The sequence below is a fragment of the Pan paniscus genome, chromosome 7, assembly GCF_029289425.2.
Source record: "Pan paniscus chromosome 7, NHGRI_mPanPan1-v2.0_pri, whole genome shotgun sequence".
NCBI classification, from domain to species: domain Eukaryota; kingdom Metazoa; phylum Chordata; class Mammalia; order Primates; family Hominidae; genus Pan; species Pan paniscus.
This window is the reverse complement of record NC_073256.2, coordinates 159678680-159697281: the sequence shown is the minus strand read 5'-3', so window position 1 is coordinate 159697281 and position 18602 is coordinate 159678680. Positions and strand designations below refer to the sequence as shown.

General features: G+C 53.0%; 1 protein-coding gene across 12 annotated transcripts in view; it reads left to right on the top strand.

Annotated features, from left to right (window-relative positions):
- The window catches only part of TSNARE1 (t-SNARE domain containing 1), a 144504-nt gene extending 134362 nt beyond the window's left edge, over positions 1–10142 (top strand). For 8 of the 12 annotated variants that reach the window (XM_063606951.1, XM_034966737.3, XM_034966736.3 and 5 more), the window contains one exon: positions 3368–3553. In XM_063606951.1, coding sequence (XP_063463021.1) covers positions 3368–3412 — 45 coding nt within the window. In that variant the 3' untranslated portion in view covers positions 3413–3553. Of the gene's footprint in view, positions 1–3367; positions 5679–6644 lie in introns of those variants that run through there. The other 4 variants (XR_008626525.2, XM_063606945.1, XM_034966728.3 and 1 more) reach the window with 4 other exon arrangements.
- The last annotated feature ends 8460 nt before the right edge of the window (positions 10143–18602 follow it).

The window sequence follows — 18602 nt, the reverse complement described above, 5'->3', positions numbered from 1 at the left end:
GCAGGGGCCTGACTGGGTGGAGAAAGGCCAGGGCCGCCTTGAGCTTCCCCAGTGGGACCCAGCCCGGGCACCCCCACTGTGGGAGTGTGTGGTAACGGGGAGGCTGAGCTCAGTTTGGGCCTCCCCATTTCTTTCGGGGGCCATGAGACTCAGAAGGTCCAGGTCACCAAGGGTCGGCCCCTGTTGACAGCTGGTGAACGCCAGGCCGGGAGACAAGACCTGGGAGAGGCTGTGCCAAGGTCACCTGCAGGATGAGGTCAGAGGCAAGGCTGGGGCTGGGTCTCCTGGCGCCAGCTCTGGGCTGTTTGGCCTCAGCCCTTGGCCCAGCACCTCTAGTCGCTGAGGGCAGCTAGGCCCAGGGGCCTCCAGGAGGCAGAAGGTGATGGGCAGAAGGTGACACCTGGTGACGGGCAAGGTGGACTCGCTGGAAACTCAGGGCCACACCACACGGAAGGCCTTGTTTCAAGAGGAAAGCAGCCAGCCAGCAAGATGACCCCTCCTGAGCACCCTGGGATCACCTGGTCAGAAGCAGCGCTGATGCCTGGGACAGCAGGAGGACGATGGGACAGTGAGGAAGAGGAGGAGGAGAAGGAGGAGGAGGAAAGGAGGGCAGTGGCAACTGGGCCAGCCACCTGTGCCATGGACGCCGTGCCGCATTCCCAGTGAGCCTGTGGGCTCAGTTCTGGCAGAGCAGGCACCGCCCCCCCCACACACACTGCAGAGGAGGTGGGCAAGGCTCAGGCCCAGGAGGCGGCCGTGAAGTCACCTCTGCATAGACTGTCCCGCTTCTGTTCCCGAGGGGGTCCACCAGGGAGTATCAGGGAGGGATGAGGCATCTGTGAAGTTGCCTCTGCATAGAATGTCCTGTTCCCGCCTGTGAGGGGCCCTCCCCACGGTGTGTCAGGAGGGACCAGGTGTCTGTGAAGTCGCCTCTGCGTAGAATGTCCTGCTCCTACCTGCAAGGGGCCCTCCCCATGGTGTGTCAGGAGGGATGAGGCCTCTGTGAAGTCGCCTCTGCATAGAATGTCCTGCTCCCGCTTGCGAGGGGCCTCCCCACAGTGTGTCAGGGAGGGACGTTTGTTCACCCATTTTCCACACCCAGGGAACTGGAAGGGTCAGAGATCCCAAACCTAGAGACTGTGAAGCCAGGCCTTTAATTTGCAGACTGGGAATTTGAGGCCTGCAGAAGAGAAGGTGTTTTCTAGGGTCGCGCGGCTATTGAGACCAAGCAGAGCTGGCCTTGGAGCCCACGTCTGCTGCATCTCAGGTTCAGGCCTCTCTCCCTGTTGCCCTGCGGAAGCTTGACCCTCTTGTCTTCCTGGGGACATTCACTTAGGTGGATGGGTGCCTGATGGACAAGGGCATGGCCAGAAGGATGATTGGAAGAACGGATGCATGTGTGGATGGATGGAAGGAGGAAGGTGTAGATGGGCGGGTGGATGGAAGGAGGAAGATGTAGACGGGCGGGTGGATGGAAGGAGAAAGGCGTAGATGGGCGGGTGGATGGATGGAAGGAGGAAGGTGTAGACGGGTGGGTGGATGGAAGGAGAAAGGCATAGATGGGCGGGTGGATGGATGGAAGGAGGAAGGTGTAGACGGGTGGGTGGATGGAAGGAGGAAGGTGTAGACGGGTGGGTGGATGGAAGGAGAAAGGCGTAGATGGGCGGGTGGATGGATGGAAGGAGGAAGGTGTAGACGGGTGGGTGGATGGAAGGAGAAAGGCGTAGATGGGCGGGTGGATGGATGGAAGGAGGAAGGTGTAGACGGGTGGGTGGATGGAAGGAGAAAGGCGTAGATGGGCGGGTGGATGGATGGAAGGAGGAAGATGTAGACGGGTGGGTGGATGGAAGGAGAAAGGCGTAGATGGGCGGGTGGATGGATGGAAGGAGGAAGGTGTAGACAAGTGGGTGGATGGAAGGAGAAAGGCATAGATGGGCGGGTGGATGGAAGGAGGAAGGTGTAGACGGGTGGGTGGATGGAAGGAGAAAGGCATAGATGGGCGGGTGGATGGAAGGAGAAAGGCATAGATGGGCGGGTGGATGGATGGAAGGAGGAAGGTGTAGACAGGCAGGTGGATGGAAGGAGGAAGGTGTAGACAGGCGGGTGGATGGAAGGAGGAAGGTGTAGACGGGCGGGTGGATGGAAGGAGGAAGGTGTAGACAGGCGGGTGGATAGGTGGATGGAAGGAGGAAGGTGTAGATGGGCGGGTGGATGGAAGGAGGAAAGTGTAGACAGGCAGGCGGATGGAAGGAGGAAGGTGTAGACGGGCGGGTGGATGGAAGGAGGAAGGTGTAGACAGGCGGGTGGATAGGTGGATGGAAGGAGAAAGGCATAGATGGGCGGGTGGATGGATGGAAGGAGGAAGTTGTAGATGGGCGGGTGGATGGAAGGAGGAAAGTGTAGACAGGCAGGCGGATGGAAGGAGGAAGGTGTAGACGGGCGGGTGGATGGAAGGAGGAAGGTGTAGACAGGCGGGTGGATAGGTGGATGGAAGGAGGAAGGTGTAGATGGGCAGGTGGATGGATGGAAGGAGGAAGGTGTAGACGGGTGGGTGGGTGGATGGAAGGAAGGTGTAGACGGGTGGTGGATGGATGGAAGAAGGAAGGTGTAGACGGGCAGTTGGATGGGTGGACGGAAGGAGGAAGGTGTAGACAGGCGGGTGGATAGGTGGATGGAAGGAGGAAGGTGTAGATGGGCAGGTGGTTGGATGGAAGGAGGAAGGTGTAGACGGGTGGGTGGATGGAAAGAGGAAGGTGTAGACGGGCGGGTGGATGGGTGGAAGGAGGAAGGTGTAGACGGGCAGGTGGATGGGTAGATGGAAGGAGGAAGGAGTAGATGGGTGAGTGGCTGGGTGGATGGACAGACAGCATGGATAAATGAGTGAGTAGACGGATGGATGGATGAATAGAAGGAAGAGGAGGTTGGAAGGGGATGGCTGGACAGTGATGAACAGACAGGTGGACAGATAGATGAGTGGATGAGGTGGGCGTGTCTATGTGGAGGAATAGACACTTGGGTAGCAGGATGGCGGGTAGACCAGAGGGCAGGCGGACGAGCGGACGGAGCACAGGGGAGTCGGTGGGAGGATGAATACAAGTGGTGCTGTGATGAGTGGGCATGCAGGCTTTGCATTTGGGCAGGCTGTGGCTTCAGTCCCAGCACTACTAGAGTAAATGTGCCCACCTCTCTGGGTCTGTTTCCTCATCTCTCAAACGGGTGCAACTCCCACTGCAGACGGAGCATCGTGAGACCCAAACAGCTCCAGGTGCAGGGGCCTCACGTGGGCACTCTCCCTGCACCCTGCTCACCCCCCAGATCACTGGGCTGTGGACGTGCAGGCTGACATTTCCCTGTCTCCCTCTGTTAGCCGATGAGGAGGACGAGACCCCCAGCTGCTTGTGGCTGCCCCTGAGGACCCTGGAAGGGCCCAGCCCGCCTGAACCTGACCCCCTGGACTTACGAGGAGTCTTCCACGCACCCACCTCCTCACCCTCCCCACCTGCTTCCCCAGCTTCCACCCCACCAGCAACCACACTCATGGGGGCCTTCCAGCCTTCCCCGCCCTCTTCGGCGCCAGCACCTCCCTTGCTGTCCAGGAGGACCCCAGCGGCAGCATCTGAAACGTCCGCATTTGAGCAGCGGCTGCTGGACTCCCACCGGCAGCAGGGCGCCCTGCTGTCCTCCTGGGCCCAGCAGCAGAGCACACTCATGGCCCAGCAAAACCTGCTGCTGCAACGGCTGGCCGAGCAGAGCCAGCGTCTGGCCGATGGCGTGGAGGCCCTCAACCGGACCCTCGAGAGGCTGGTGGAAGCACGCCCTACCCGGGAAGCCTCACCCTCACTCCAGGACGGTAGTCCTGCCAGTGGAGTGGCCCAGGGGCCTGCTGGAGGCTCCCAGGACAGCCCCAAGGGCGCCCACTCGGGGCTCGAGGTCTTCTCAGGGATGATCTTGAAGGTGGAGGAGGAGATATAGAGCTGGTCGGGGGTGCTGGCAGAGCCAAAGGGCAGGAGCAGGGCCTCCAGTCTTTCCCCTGCTGAGTCCAGGCAGGGGAGAGGTGGCAGTGACGGGGTCTCCAGGGCACCGGGACAACTTGAGTCCAGGAGACCGGAAGGATGAGAGGATGTGGGCTGTCTATCTGTGATGTCGCGTCCTTGCCATTGACTGTAGAGGGTGGTGACCTGCAGGGAAAGGCTGCAGAGAGCCAACCTGTGGGGCTCAGTGGACCAGGTCTACTGAGGGATGATGCTGTTGGAGGCTCCAACCCCATGTGGCAGCAGCTGCGAAGTCTGCAGCCCAGCGTCCCTGGAGGCAGGGGAGGTGGGGAAGATGCACTGAGGGGCCCTCTGCTCACCGGAGCTCTGGAAAGGGTGGCTCGGCCAGGCCCTAAAAAGGTCCCAAGTGTGATCTGGTGTGACTCCTGAAAGCCCCTGTCCCTTTCGTGGGCATGCACACTTGGAGGGCAGGGCTCCTCTGCCCTACGTGGTTCTGGCCCAGGGGAACCACATCCCATACGCCTGGAATAATTTCTATCCAATTTTCTATGTTATAAATACATAAAGATATATATATAGATATAGATATATATATAGATATATCTATCTATCTATATATATATCTATATATATATGCCTATATATTACTTGGTACTGTATGGGGCTGGGATGACATTTTGTACCTGTAGATTTTTCTTGCAAAAGGTATTTTTTTACATAAGCATGAAATGACAAAGCAGGCAGCAGTGCGGCTGCTGACGAGCACATGAGTTGGAGCCTGCTTCTCAGGCATGGCGGGCACCGCTGCTTTCAGCCTCCCTGCGGGGGCCTGGGCACTTCCCTGCGTCTTCAGATCCTTCTTCCTCCATTACCTCCTTTGAGTCTTGGGAGATCCCTTGGCAGTGCTGCCCCATCTCCAGTCCCTGTGCGGCAGGGCACAGTCTGCAGCCCCCCAGCCTGGGCAGCCGCCGGGAGCGAGCAGGAGCGGTAGGTGGGACCAGCCCGGGCCTTGGCTAGTCTGGGGCCTCCAGCTTCTTTCTCTGCGGCCTCTGCCTGGCTCCCATGGCCCAAAGCCTGTCCCAGGAGCAAGATGCTGGCTGACTGGCCTGAGTGGGAGGCATGCTGGTCCCAGCAGCTTCCGGGGAAGCTCTGGCACAGCCGAGAGTCAAAAGACTACAGCATCCCTGAGAGCAGGGAGAGGGGCCTTTTCCTCGTTTTGCGTTTTCCCCTGGAGCCAGCAATGTGTCAGTAACTCTTGTCTATGAAAGAACCTGAGGTGTAGCCACATGTCCAGCTGCCTTTTGCGCACGCCTGGCCTCCCTCCAGGCTACCCCTTCTATGGGTGCCCATGGTGCTGCTGTTGGTTCTGGGCGGGGCCTCCACTCTGATGGTTCCACCCCGGGAAAGCTGGCCTTCCATCCTGCCAAACCAGGTGACCTCAGTCCCACCACCTCCAGGAAGCCTCTGTAGATCTTCATTCTGGGTTCTTGTCCATTAAAAATACCCACCATGGTCTGGGCACAGTGGCTCATGCCTGTAATCACAGCACTTTGGGAGGCTGAGGCAGGAAGATCACTTGAGGCCAGGAGTTCGAGACCAGCCTGGACAGCGTAGCAAAACCTTGCTTCTACAGAAAATAAAGCTTAATAAATAAAGATACCCAGCACGGCTGACAGTGGCCTCGTATGGCTGTGTGTGTTTTCTGTCTTGCGTTACAGTCTTAACCTGGACACAGCCTCTACTCTGGTGCTAGCTGAGCCCCAACCTTCACCCCACACTGTGTCCTGACTGCAGTTGCACATTGAGCCTTGACCCTGAGCCCTGCTCCTGGTCCTGCACTATGTCCTGACCCCAGTTACACATGGAGCATTGATCCTGGTCACTGACTTAGCCCTGATCCTGGTGACAGACTTGGCCCTGATTCTGATCACACACTGAGCCTGATCCTAGCTACACACTAAGCTCTGGCCCCAGCCCTGACCCTGGTCAGTCCAGGCATCTTCTGGGAGTATCCTCTTGGCTGAGCCCTTACTAAGTGCTGAGGATACAGAAACAACCAAGGCAAACTTGAGGCCTCTTCTTCCAGAGCTTAGCGTGTGCTACAGAAAACGTATACTAAGCAAGTCAGTACATATTTGATGAAAGTTATTTTGTGTATCAGTTAAAAATCAGTGTAACTGCATTTGGTGGGAAACAGAGAATAGGGTGTCTTAGAGTAGATAGGCGCCATGGCCCCTACGTCACCGACATTGATGACCTGGAGCTGGCAAGGCAGGGCCACAGTCCTCAGAGGTCCAGGTGTCTTTCTGCTCCCTTCTCTGCCATGGTCCTCATGGCCCAGGATGGCTGCAGGCCTCCCCCCATCACACTTGTGTTTCAGGTAGCAGAGTGTAGGGAAGGAATGGAGGAAGGTCACACACCCTCCCTTGAAGGAGATCTCTGCCTGCATCTCAGCCCACTGACTGGGAGTTAGTCAGATGCCCACATTTCATTGCATTAGAAGCTGGAAAACACGGCTTCAGCCCCAAATCGGGATTTTGTTACTAAGACGGAAAGGACTGGATGCTGGGGTAGGCAGCGTGCAATCTGCCAAGCTGGGGCGTTGACAGAGCTGGGATTGCACAGTCTAGAGTGTCGGGGGCTTCCCTGCAGGACGGACAGCAGAGGCCTCCAAGGCGATTTGGCAGTAATCACTGCAGCCAGCGAGGGGCAGGAAGATCCAGAAGTACCTCAGGCAGAGAAGACCAAGGGCCAAGCTAGGAGAGCCGGCTTCACCTCTGCATTGTGGCTGAGGAGCAGGGACTCGAGAACTTACGGGCAGAATGGGTAAGTCCTGGTCCATGTGTCTCCACAGTGCACACGTGCCCTTTGCACTCTAGGACAGTTTCCTGAGAGCTGCTCAGATGCTGAGAGGCCAAGCAGGAGCATGGCCAGGACAGCAGATGGCTGTCCATGAAGCTCCATCATCCAGTGGGGGCATGGAATGGCAGGTGGCACGCAGGGAGGGCAGAGGCCATGCCTGGCCCTGAGGGCAAGGGCATTTCTGGATGAAAGGAGAACCAGGAGGGTCCAGGAGTGTTGCCCTCAGATCTGGGCCTGGAAACCCCTTCTCTTGGATGTGGGCCAGGGGTGGCCTGAGGTTCGCCAGGAAGGAGACTGTGGTCTTGGCTTCACCAGGAGCCTGTCAGGATCAGAGCTTTTGAGGAAGGAATGCTCTTAGCAAGCGTGTGAGAGAGGCACCCGGGAAGACCTTGAGGGTTGCCGACCTATCCCAGATGGGATTTCGGTGGGATTCATATCCACACTGCTCACCTTGGACACTGTGCTTCTTGCATTCCATCCCTCAGGCAGCCCAAATGTTTACCAGGAGAGATTAGGAGGATGGTGGGTCTGTGATGAGAAATGGGATGTGGCATTCTGTGGCGGAGCTTGCCTGCAGGGCCTTCCAAGGCGTGTTTTAGAAAGAGGCAGAGGGGAGTGGCGGGGATTGTTCCTGTCAGAGCTAGAGAGCCCGGGTCCCCTCACTAGGTCCCTCATTTTACAGACAGACTGAGAGCCCAGGGTGGTGTTGGAGGGGTGGTGTTCAAGCTGCAGGGTCATGTCCAGGTTCACAGAGAGTGCTAGAGGCAGGCCTTGAACCAGGTGTCTGGATTCCAAGTTCATGCCCTTTCCCTACACAGTGCTGCATTCCAGGTGAGTGAGGGCAGTTTTCAGGTGCCTCATCCATCTGGCTCAAATGAGCACGGCCAGCTTGCCCACCCTAGAGGATCTCAGGAAACGAGGAAGGTTCTTGCCCTGAGCCTGAATAAGCACCAGGTCTACCTGTGGATCCTGGAGCCAAGAAGAAGGTTCTGGAGAAAAGATCCCCTAGTCAGGCCTTTGGGATACCCACAGAATAAGAAGAATCTTTTGGGCCTCCAGTTGGAAATCACTTAGTCTGTAATGGGGAAAGCCGTTGAGGGAAAACCAGGAGGAATAACCAACAAGAGCAAAAATATCAAGTTTAGACCCCAAAAGACTTTAGCTGTTGGAAATAATCAGACATATAATATGATTTCTGTGAAATATTTTTAAAAATAAAAAGATGAAATCACAAAAATTAGCAATAATATTCTAAAAAGTGATTAGGCCGATCTGTGAAAGATCAGTATGGCTTTTAGAAATGAAGAACTTTGTGGACGGGTTAAACAACATACTGGACATAGATGAAGTTAGTAATAGCAAACTCGAAGATTTCTAAAGAAATAATGTTGCAAAGAGAGGTAAGAAAATAGAAACTACGACAGATGAAGAGATGGGGAGAGTAGAACCAGAGATGCAACATGCATCGTCTTGGAGTCCCGGAAGAGGAGGATCAGTGAAATGGAGGAAAGCAGTGTGTGAAGAGGTTGTTGATGTGATGTGTGATTCCACGGACACAGGAAGCACAAGCATACTGAACACATACATGAAATACCTTCCTGGGCACATCATGGGTGAACTGCGGAACAGCACAGAGAAAGGGAAAGCCTCAAGCAATTTGAAAGAAGGGAGAAGTGATGACAAATTTGCCGACATTTCACATTACATTGGCAGCAGACGAAGCCAGAAAATGGTAGTATCTACAAAGTATTGAGAGAAAGTCAGTGTCAACTTAGAATTCTGCAACTGACAAGACTACCTTTCAAGATCAAAGGCAAAATACAGACATTCTATCCAAATAAAAACTGCGAGGGCTTACCACCAACATGCCTTCATGAAAAGGGGTTTCCAAAAGATGGACTTCAAGGTGAAGGACTGGAATCCCAGAAAGAGTATGTGTGATGCAAGAAGAATAGTGAACCAAGAAATTGGTAAATGTGTAAGTAAATCCAAATCCTCATTAAGGTTTTAAAAAGTCCATAATTAGTAGAGTGTCTAATTTGTGGAATAGATTTTTTACAAAGGATGGAACTACTGGACAATGATAGTATATTAAAGGTGAAGAATTGTCCAAATATTCTGAGATCCTTGTATTTGCAGGGGAGTTAAATATTGATTAATTTTAGCCTGTGCTAGTAACTGTACATCATAAAAAAGCTCAAGGGTTCCTTCATCAAAATTGGAAACTTCTGTTCTGCAAGAGATCCTGTTAAGGGAATGAAAAGAGAAGCCAGTGACTAGTAGAATATATTTGCAAATCACATGTCTGATGAAGGATGTATCCAGAATATATAAAAAGCTCTCTAATTTCAACTGAAAGAAAACAATTCAATCAGAAAGTGCACAACAATTTGATCCGACACTCACCAAAGTAGACATATGGGTAGCAAGTAAGCTCATGAAAAGATGCCCCACAGCAGCAGCCATGAGGGAGATACACATTAAGCCCACACTGCGATGCCACTGCCTGCCGCTAAAGTGACCAAGAGGCACGGGGGTGAGGAGAAATGGCTCACTCATGCACTGCTGCTGGGCATGTCAAATGTTACAGCCACTCTGAAAAACAGTTTTGTAGTTTCTTAAACATGTAAACATAACACTTACTATAAAACCCAACAGTTTCACTCCTGGGCATTTATCCTAGAGAAAGAAAAACTCACGTTCACACCAACACTTGCACACAGATGTTCATCGTGTCTTTATCTGCCGTGGCCCCAAAGTGGAAAAGCCCCACTGTGCCTCTCTGCAGGTGAGCAGGTGAACAGACTGCCACGGCCACACAGTGGAGCTCTACCCAGGAACAAAAGGAGCCCACTCGGAAATGCCAGCAACCCAGATGGTTCTTAAGGCATTGTGCTTAATGAAAAAGCCAGTCTCGAAAAGGCCATGCTTTGTGACTCCATTTCTGTAACATTCTCGAAAGGGCGAGATCACAGGGATGGAGGACAGAGCGGTGGCTGGTTGTCAAGGGTTAGGGAAGTGGAGTGGGGTAGGGTGCAGTTGTAAAAGGCTGCAGGAGAGCCTTGTGGTGGTGGGACAGTTTTGTATTTTGAACATGGTGCTGGTGACATGAATCTACATACGTGATAAAATTTCATAGAACTACACACACACACACACACAAACTGAGTAGAAAGTTAATAAGAAACTGAAGACTAAGGTAACCTAAGAGTATTAGAGTATATAACTTCCAAATCAGTAAAAATGGAATAAGAATACAATTAAACAAAAACCTATGTTGAATAGAAAGGAGAAGGGAAAAAATGCAACAAAAAGAAAAGGAGGAGCAGATAACACAGAAGAAAAATGCAGGACAGGGCGAGAACACAAAGAAGCATTTGGAACTGTCCAGTGAGCAAAATAAATGCAGACAGATTAAAAGGGCTCATCAGAGTTAAGGACTGTCAGATTGGAGGAAAAAATAACACCTTTGCTATTGACAAGAGAGGCACTCCAACATAAGGCCAAGGGGCATTGGAAGGAAAGGTGTGAAGATTTGCCAGTCAAAAGCTATGCAAAAGAGAGCTTAAGTAGCAATGTTAATTTTAGACAAAATGGACTTTAAGACAAAAAGTATATATTAAGGATACACTGGAGTCACTCCAGAATGGGTTCAGCTCATCGGGAGGATGAAAAATCCTAAACCCTTCTACACTTAATAAAATACATAAAGCAAAAGTGGGTAGAATTACAGAAGGAAATCAATGAATCTATCAGGACAGTGGAAGGTTTCAGCACGTTGTTTTAGAGATTGATGGGGAGTGTCAGCAGGAAACCTAAAAATTTGAACACCAACGCTGAACTGCACGGATGCTTACAGAACCCTCTGCTACACAAATAGAGGGCACTCATTTTCTCAGGTACAACCGGAATATTTCCAGATTTTGACCATGGACTAGGTCATATAGCAAGAGTCAAAACATTTCAAAAGATCAGTAATGTGTAGAACACTTCAATCACTAGAAAATGCAGTTAGAAAAATGCAGTCATTAGATATTGGTGGCAAAAAATAAAAAGGTCATTGTATGTTTGGAAATTTTAAAACAGTTCTACATAACTCAGAGGTCAAAGAAGAAATCATTAAGGGATATGAAGTTAATAGCTAGGTACAAAGACGTGATTGGATACTAATGAAAATACTGCATATCAAAATTTGTGGGAGACTTCAATGAAACTTAGTAGCCTTCAATGCTTATACTACCAAAGAAAGCTGAAAATTAAAATAGACATTAAAAAGACTTTTTTAAAGTAAAGGAACAACAGAATGAACCCAAAGAAATAGAAGGAAGAAACTTGTAAAGACAGGAGCAGAGTTAACTTTAACTTTAACTTGTTAAAATTTTAATGGAAGGCGCTACAAAGTCCAAAGCCAGTTCTTAGGAAGGACCATTTAAATAGTTGAACTACTAGCAACAGCAGTCCAGGAGAGAAAGAGCAGACATTTCAAAATAACAAGAGGAGTCCATGGATAATCTCATGCCAACACATGGGGAAACTCAGCTAAAAAATAGACAGATTCCTAGAAAAGTCCACTTTGCCAACATCAACTCTAAATAGCCTCAGTCATTCTTTAAAGAAATTGAATCAGTAGGAAAAATTCTTTCCATGGTGAAGACACTAAACCCAGATGATTTTTAAAGCGTATTCTACCCCACTTTCAAGGAAGAAATCCAGTCTTACACCTTCCAAAGAAAAATAAAAAGAGGGGAAATTCCTAAACGCATAGGATGAGGAACAAGCACACGAGAAGGGGATGTTCGAGGCCAGTCCACCCCTTGAACTGAACCGTGGTGATCCCAAAGAAAACACTAGCAAACTGCAACCAGAAGTGTTTGGAGATACAGCATCCTCGCCAGGTTGGATTTACGCTGGAAGTGGATTTAACACTGCTTATTTATTCACTTAATCAACAGGAAACCTATAAATAGAATTCACCCCACTGGAATAGAAGAAATAAGAAAAAGCAGATGATTGCCATTTCCAGACGTCCTGAGAAAGTATTTGTTACAATTGAATACCCATTCATATTTTTAAGACTCATCAAAATAGAAAGGCAAGAATTTTCTTAACTGACCAGGATTATCTACCAAAACCTCAACAGCGAACATTCACGGTGAGATATGAGGAGCCCTCCTTTAAAAACAGAGAAAGTCGAGGGTGCTAGCTGGGCTCCGTTAGAAAGGACACCCAATCATATGTAAAGACTGGAAAAGAGGAAACACAACTGTCTTTATTCATAAAAAGAACTCCTGGGCAAATTAGTAGAATTTATAAGAGAGTTTGTGAAGTGGCTCGTCTGAAGTCCACATGTTATTACAATCAAAGGCGTTTCCGTACATAGTCAATAAGTGCGTTAGTCCATTCTTGCTTTGCTGTACAGAAATACCTGAGACTGGGTAATTTATAAAGAAAAGAGGCATGACTGGCTCACGGTTCTGCAGGCTGTACGGGAAGCATAGCGGCTTCTGCTTCTGGGGAGGCCTCAGGGAACTTACAGTCATGGTGGAAGGCGAAGGGGAAGTAGGCACGTCTTACATGCCTGGAGCAGGAGCAAGAGAGACGGGGGAGGTGCTACACACTTTTAAACAACCAGATCTTGTGAGAACTCACTATCGCCATGACAGCACTAGGGGGATGGCATTAAACCGTGAGAAACCGGCCCTCATGATCCAGGCACCTCCCACCAGGCCTCCAACACTGAAGATTACAGTTGGACATGAGATTTGGGCGGGTACACACATCCAAACCATATTAATAAGTAAGCTGCATTTAAAAACATACCATTTATAATACCAGCAAAAATACCATGTGTAAAATAACAAAATATGAGGACAATATTTGTGGAGAAAATTATAAAGCTTTATTACAATACATAAAAAATTTTAAATAAATGGACACACACACACACACACATGTTCATGGATAGGAAGAGTGGGTTTTGTAAAGCTGCCAATTCCCAAATCTATAGGCTCAATGCAATTCCAATCAAAATTCTGATAGTGTTTTTCAAGGAGTTTGGCAGGCTGATTATAAAGTTGATGAGCAAACGAAGGCCTAAAAACAGCCATGCCACCTGGAACAAGAAGGACGAGGTAGAGAGACTGCTGTCCCACCACGGAGTCGCTGCAGGCCTGAAGGGGACTTCGGTGTCTGCTGGAGGGCTGGGCCTTGTCTTGTTACCATGAGCAGGTGGGCGTGAGTGGCTTCATGAGCCTGTGAGAGGGACACCAGGCAAGAGTTGATGGGGCTGGGAGCAGGCTGGCCCCGCTGTGGGATGGAAGGAGTGGCTGTTGGGGAGATGCCCTGGGCAGCTGTGGCCGGCAGGACTCTCCTGGGCATCAGCCCTGTTGCCCAGGTTGGACTTGGCTGGCATCTGGCACTGTGACCTGTGCCCCCAGGGCAGGTCTGAAGGACAGACTTGCGGCATGTTGGAGGAGGCTCTGCTGGGTATAGCGAGGGCAGCCTTAGACCCCTCTGTGCCCGTGAGCTGCCTTGTTGGAGCTCGTGGTTTGGCAGGAAGGCCGGGAAAACACAATCGTTAAAGGAGAATAATAACCCCCTGCACCCCCACCCCGGGGCTGTGGCCAGGATGAGGGGCAAGGAGAAATGCCGCCTTCACAGATCTTTCCTCCGCCAGGAACATCCTGGGGCTCACATGGGTCGATGCATTGAGGCGTCACAGCGCCTGTGCAGTGGGAGGGGCTACAGTCTTCAAATAACTACAGGAAGCAGGGAGTGCCAGCATCCCAGCATGTGCTGAGTTCCCAGCAGCTGTTCACCACTCTCCCTCCCCTGTCCTCCCTCTCTCCTTCATCCCTCCTTCCTCTCTCCTCCCACTATCCCTCCCTCCCCCCCTCCTCCATCCCTCCTCCCTCTATCCTCCCACTCTCCCTCCCTCCCTCCTCCCTCTCTCCTCCATCCCTCCTCCCTCTATCCTCCCACTATCCCTCCCTCCCCCCTCTCCTCCATCCCTCCTTCCTCTCTCCTCCCACTCTCCCTCCCTCTATCCTCTCTCTCTCATTCCTTCCCTCCTCCCTCTCTCCTTCTCTCCCTCTCTCCTTCTCTCCCTCCTCCCTTCTCTCCCTCCTCCCTCCCCCCTCCCTTCCTCTCTCCTTCCTCCCTCATCCTTCCGTCTCTCCTCCCTCCCTTCTACCTCTCTCCTCCTTCCCTCCCTCCTCCCTCTCTCCTTCCCTCCTCCCTCACTCTTCCCTCCTTCCTCCTTTCCTCTCTCCTCCCTCCTGCTTCCCTCTTTCCTTCCTCCCTCCTCTTTCTCTCCTCCCTGTCTCCTCTCCTCCCTCCCCCTCCCTCCTCCCTCCCTCTCTCCTCCCTTCCTCCTACCTTTCTCCCTCCCTCTTTCCTTCCTCCCTCCTCCTTCTCTCCTCCCTCTTCCCTCTCTCCTCCTTCCCTTCTTCCTCCCTCCCTCTCTCCCTCCCTGTCTCCTCCCTCCCTTCTCCCTCTCTCCTCCTTTCCTCCTACCTCCCTTTCTGCTGCCTCCCTCCTCCTTCTTCCTCTCCTCCCTCCCTCCTGCTTCCCTCCTCCCTTCCTCCCTCTCCCCTCCCTCGCCCTCCCTCCTCCTCCCTCTTTTCTCCTTCCCTCCTGCTTCCCTCCTCCCTTCCTCTCTCCTCTCTCTCTCCTCCCTCTCTCCTCCCTCCCCCCTCCCCCTCCCTCTCTCCTCCCTCCCTCCCTCCCTGACTGCTTTGTCCTCTCTGCATCCTGCCTTGCTGCTTCCCCTTAGGTCTCAGATATGTGCTTATCAGAAGATCTGCCCTCACCTTACCTTCCCTCCCTGACCCAGCTGCAGAGGCTCTGCCCTGTGGTCTCCCTCCCTGCAGAACATTAGCTCCGGGGGCAGGGCTTTAGTGCCTGAGGCAGAGCTCTGCATGCAGTAGGTGCTCAGTAAAGGCAGATCACAGAGTGCATGTGCCCTCTGTGCTTCCCCCAGGAACTGGTGAGGCTGGGGTGTCAGGATCTTTCCCGGGGGACTCAGCCGACTGCTGGGGTGAGGTGAAGACATGCAGAGAGGTCTCTGGCCACATCGAAGCTTTCCAGGGGAATGGGGCTCAAGGTTCTGAGAAGTGAGGCTGGGTCAGATGGTGGCTAAAGAGTTTGGGCTTCTGAGTTAATCCAAGGCCAACAAAGGGCAAGGTTAGCTGATAACCCGCCCGGCCTCCCTGGCCGTGGGCCCCGGCCAGTGTATGCCCCAAGGGAGGACAGAGGGCGCGTGGCCAGGGAGGGCTGAGTCCCTTGAGAGTGGGCTGCCAGACCCGGCCCCAGTGCCCATGCTTGCTCATCTGGCCCTCAACTTTCCGACTCGCTTTTCTTCCCTCCTTCCCTTCTCTCTTTCCATCTCTAAACAGTTGTGCTTCTGTGGCTCTCAGGCTCTGAGCTAGTTGTGCTGAGATCATGATTTGACTTTTTCTACTTTCTTCCCTGTAAAATTAGGGGCCTGCCCCAGGGTAAGATGTTGCACGCTTTTCTGAGGTGCCTTCCAGGTGGCAGGCTCTGGGTTCGGGGCTGTGGAGACCGGAGGAAGGAGTTAGCCATTGGCTCTAGGGAATCAAGGGAGGCTTCCTGGAGGAAGAGACACTTAACTGTGCCTGGAAGCCAGGCCCAAGCAGAGGCGGGCTGGGGGAGTGCAGAGGGTGAATCCTGAGCCTCTGCAGCCCAAGGGCACCTGGGCAGAGTGGGGCCGGGTTGGGAAGGTGCACCAGGCCCTGAACCACTGCCCTGTTCCTGAAGGCCCGATTTCCTTGCCACGACAGCCTTCAGGGTTTGCTGCGAGGCATCCCCTAGGTGCCCCCGGGGGAAGGCGTGCCACCGAGTCTCCTTCCAGAACCCCTTAGTTGCATTCTTAGCAACTCGGTATTTTAATCCTGAGAGCTGGGAGCGGCCACGTTGCAGGCAGGGAAGTAGCAGAACGGTAGGGGAAGGGGCCTGCACCGGTGCTGGGCTGGCAGCCCTGTGAGAGGCTGCTTGTGGGGGACGTGGGCCTCTGTCTGGGGCGAAGGAGGCTGCCTTTTAATTGGGAGGCCAAGCAGGTGAAATAAACAGCAATTGGATTTTGCTGAGGCCTGAGCTGCCTGCAGTGTCCCCGGGTACAGAGAACACTGGAGAATCTCATTTTCATGATCAGATTGTTATAGATTCTTCCCCCAGTCTGCTGAGAAATGTAAATGTGAATTGTGTTTCCAGGCGCTGTAAAGGACAGCCTGTAGGGGTATGGGGGGCAGGGAGGGTGACCCAGTCTGAACTCGGCCCTCTCAGGCCTGGGACCCCAGAAACCGTGCCCTTTCCTGTCTACAGAAGCTCTGGCCGTGCCCACTTGACCAGTCCTTCTCTGGGAGAATGCTGAACAGAAAAATAACCCTAAGCAAAGATTTAAATCAATCTGCTGCGTCTAATAAATACCAGGCTCACAGCTGAGGGAAGGGTAGAGACAGCAGTCACGGGAGGTGGGGTGCTGTCGCCCTTCTGCCCCTCGGCCCCGTCCTCAGACAACGTGCCCATCCTCCTCACCTCACCTGGGAGTGTCCTTGGTGACTCAGGAGCAACTTCAGAGTCAGACAGACCTGGGTTCAAGGTGGGCTGTGCCACGCCTCAGCTGCAGCGTGACTGTGGCTGGATGTATCTCGCCTGAGCTCGCCGGACCATGCAAGGCGGTGGCTCAGGGGCCCCTCGGGCTGGCAGTGGGAGTAGGGCCCCGGTGATGCTGCACCCACACACACCGTGGACACCCTTCTGTTCTGGCACCATGCCCTGCATCTGGGGCTCTTCCAGACTCTGAGCTGCGTGGGTTCTGGGGTCTCTGAGGTGAGCAACAGAAAGGCATGCGTTCCGGCTGGACGTGGTGGTTCACACTTGTAATCCCAGCACTTTGGGAGGCCAAGGTGGGTGGATCACTTGAGGTCAGGAGTTTGAGACCAGCCTGGCCCTACATGGCAAAACTCTGTCTCTACTAAAAATATGATAAAAAAGCAAAACCCTGTCTCTAATACAACTACAAAAAAATTAGCTGGGTGTGGTGGTACATGCCTGTGATCCCAGCTACTTGGGTGGCTGAGGCATGAGAATGGCTTGAACCCAGGAGGCAGAGGTTGCAGTGAGCCTAGATCACGCCACGGCACTCCAGCCTGGGCAACAGAGTGAGACTCTGTCTCCAAAAAAAAAAAAAAAAAAAAAAAAAAGCACAAGTTCTGCTGCAGCTGACTGGGTCCCAACTGAGGGAAGGCAGAAGGCCCAGGGGGCAAAGAGAAGACTTGTCCAAGATACAGTAAGCACTCCCTGAGTTCCACCTACAGCGTAGGTGTGCACTCGGGGCAGCAGTGGGCGGGTGCGTGCATTTACATATGCCTGCATGCGTGCATCCGTGTGTGTGTGCATTTGTGTGCATGTGTGCAGTGTGCACACGTGTGCCTTCATGTACCAGTGTGCATTCCTGTATATGTGCACAGCTTATGCACTCGTGTACTGTGTGTGCACACAGGCATCTGTGTGTGCATACAGCGTGTGTACTGTGTATCCATGTGTGCCTTCACGTGTGCCTTCGTGCATAGGCATGTTGCATGCAGGTGTGTACGTGTGTGCATGAGCATAGGTTTTGTGTGTGCATGTGTGAGCACAAGTGCGTGTGTGCATGTGTGTATAAGCGCAGGTGTGTGTGTGAGCTTGAGTGTTGTGTCTGTGAGACAGCACGGGTGGTGTGTGTGTGTGTGAGCTTGGGTGTTGTGTGCGTATGCGTGTTCAAGCTCTTATGCTCACCCAGGGGCAGTGGGTGGGAGCACCAAGGTGAGAGTGCCTCACTTTCTGGCTGTGGGGCCAGCAGAGTGGGCAGAAAGGACTTCTCCAGGAGGCGGCTGGATCTCCATGAAGCAGTGAGTGACTGGCAGGGGTGGCCTGGCCAGGGTGGGTAGAGGAAGAGTAGCACCCCCAGGGCCAGGCCTCCCACCCCTGGGTCATCGGGGGGATCTTCAGAGGGACCTGAGACCCTGCCTATCAGGCCCCTGGAGTTGTAACCTGGGAGGCCAGCTTGAAGCACCTTCCCAAACTGCTTCCTCCCAGCCTGTCAGCCTGGACCCCTGCAGTGGCAGGGGAGCTGCCCAGTGTCCTGGAGCCAAGCAGCTGCCAGGGAAGCAGAGGGGAGTGGTGGGTGGAATGTGGTGGCCTACAGGGGAGGAGGCTCCCAGAGTCTCCTGGCTGGGCAAGGCACCTGCCTGGGGGTCTCCAGGAGGCAGCACCTGACATCCTGTCCAGTCCAGGTGTTCTGGCTGTCCATGGCCAGTTGTCCAGTATGCCTCGGGCTTGCGGGGAGCTCCTGCCCTCCGGAGGCCCCTCCTGAGCACCGGCCCTGCAGAGGACCTTGTCCTGTCCAATCTGCCCCTCCATCTTTGCATGCTCAGCTAGGAGGGCCTGGGAACCCCGGGCTGCTCCAGTTGGGTGGGCTGCAGTCAGAGAGAGGAGGTTCCCTGTCCAAGGTCACCCCCGAAGTGGGCACTGTGCTGAAAGTGGAGACTTGCCTCCCTCGCAGAGAGGTGATGAGGGACACCGCCCCACGTCAGGGTGTCTGTGTCTATGATGATTGGGGGATGGGTATGTGTGTGTGGGAAGGTCCCTTTCAAGGCAGAACAAAGCAGTTTGGAAGTGGTGGGGAATTGTGGCTCCTTTTAGCAACTGTATGCAAATGGCATGCAAATGAGCCTGTTTTCCCTCCAA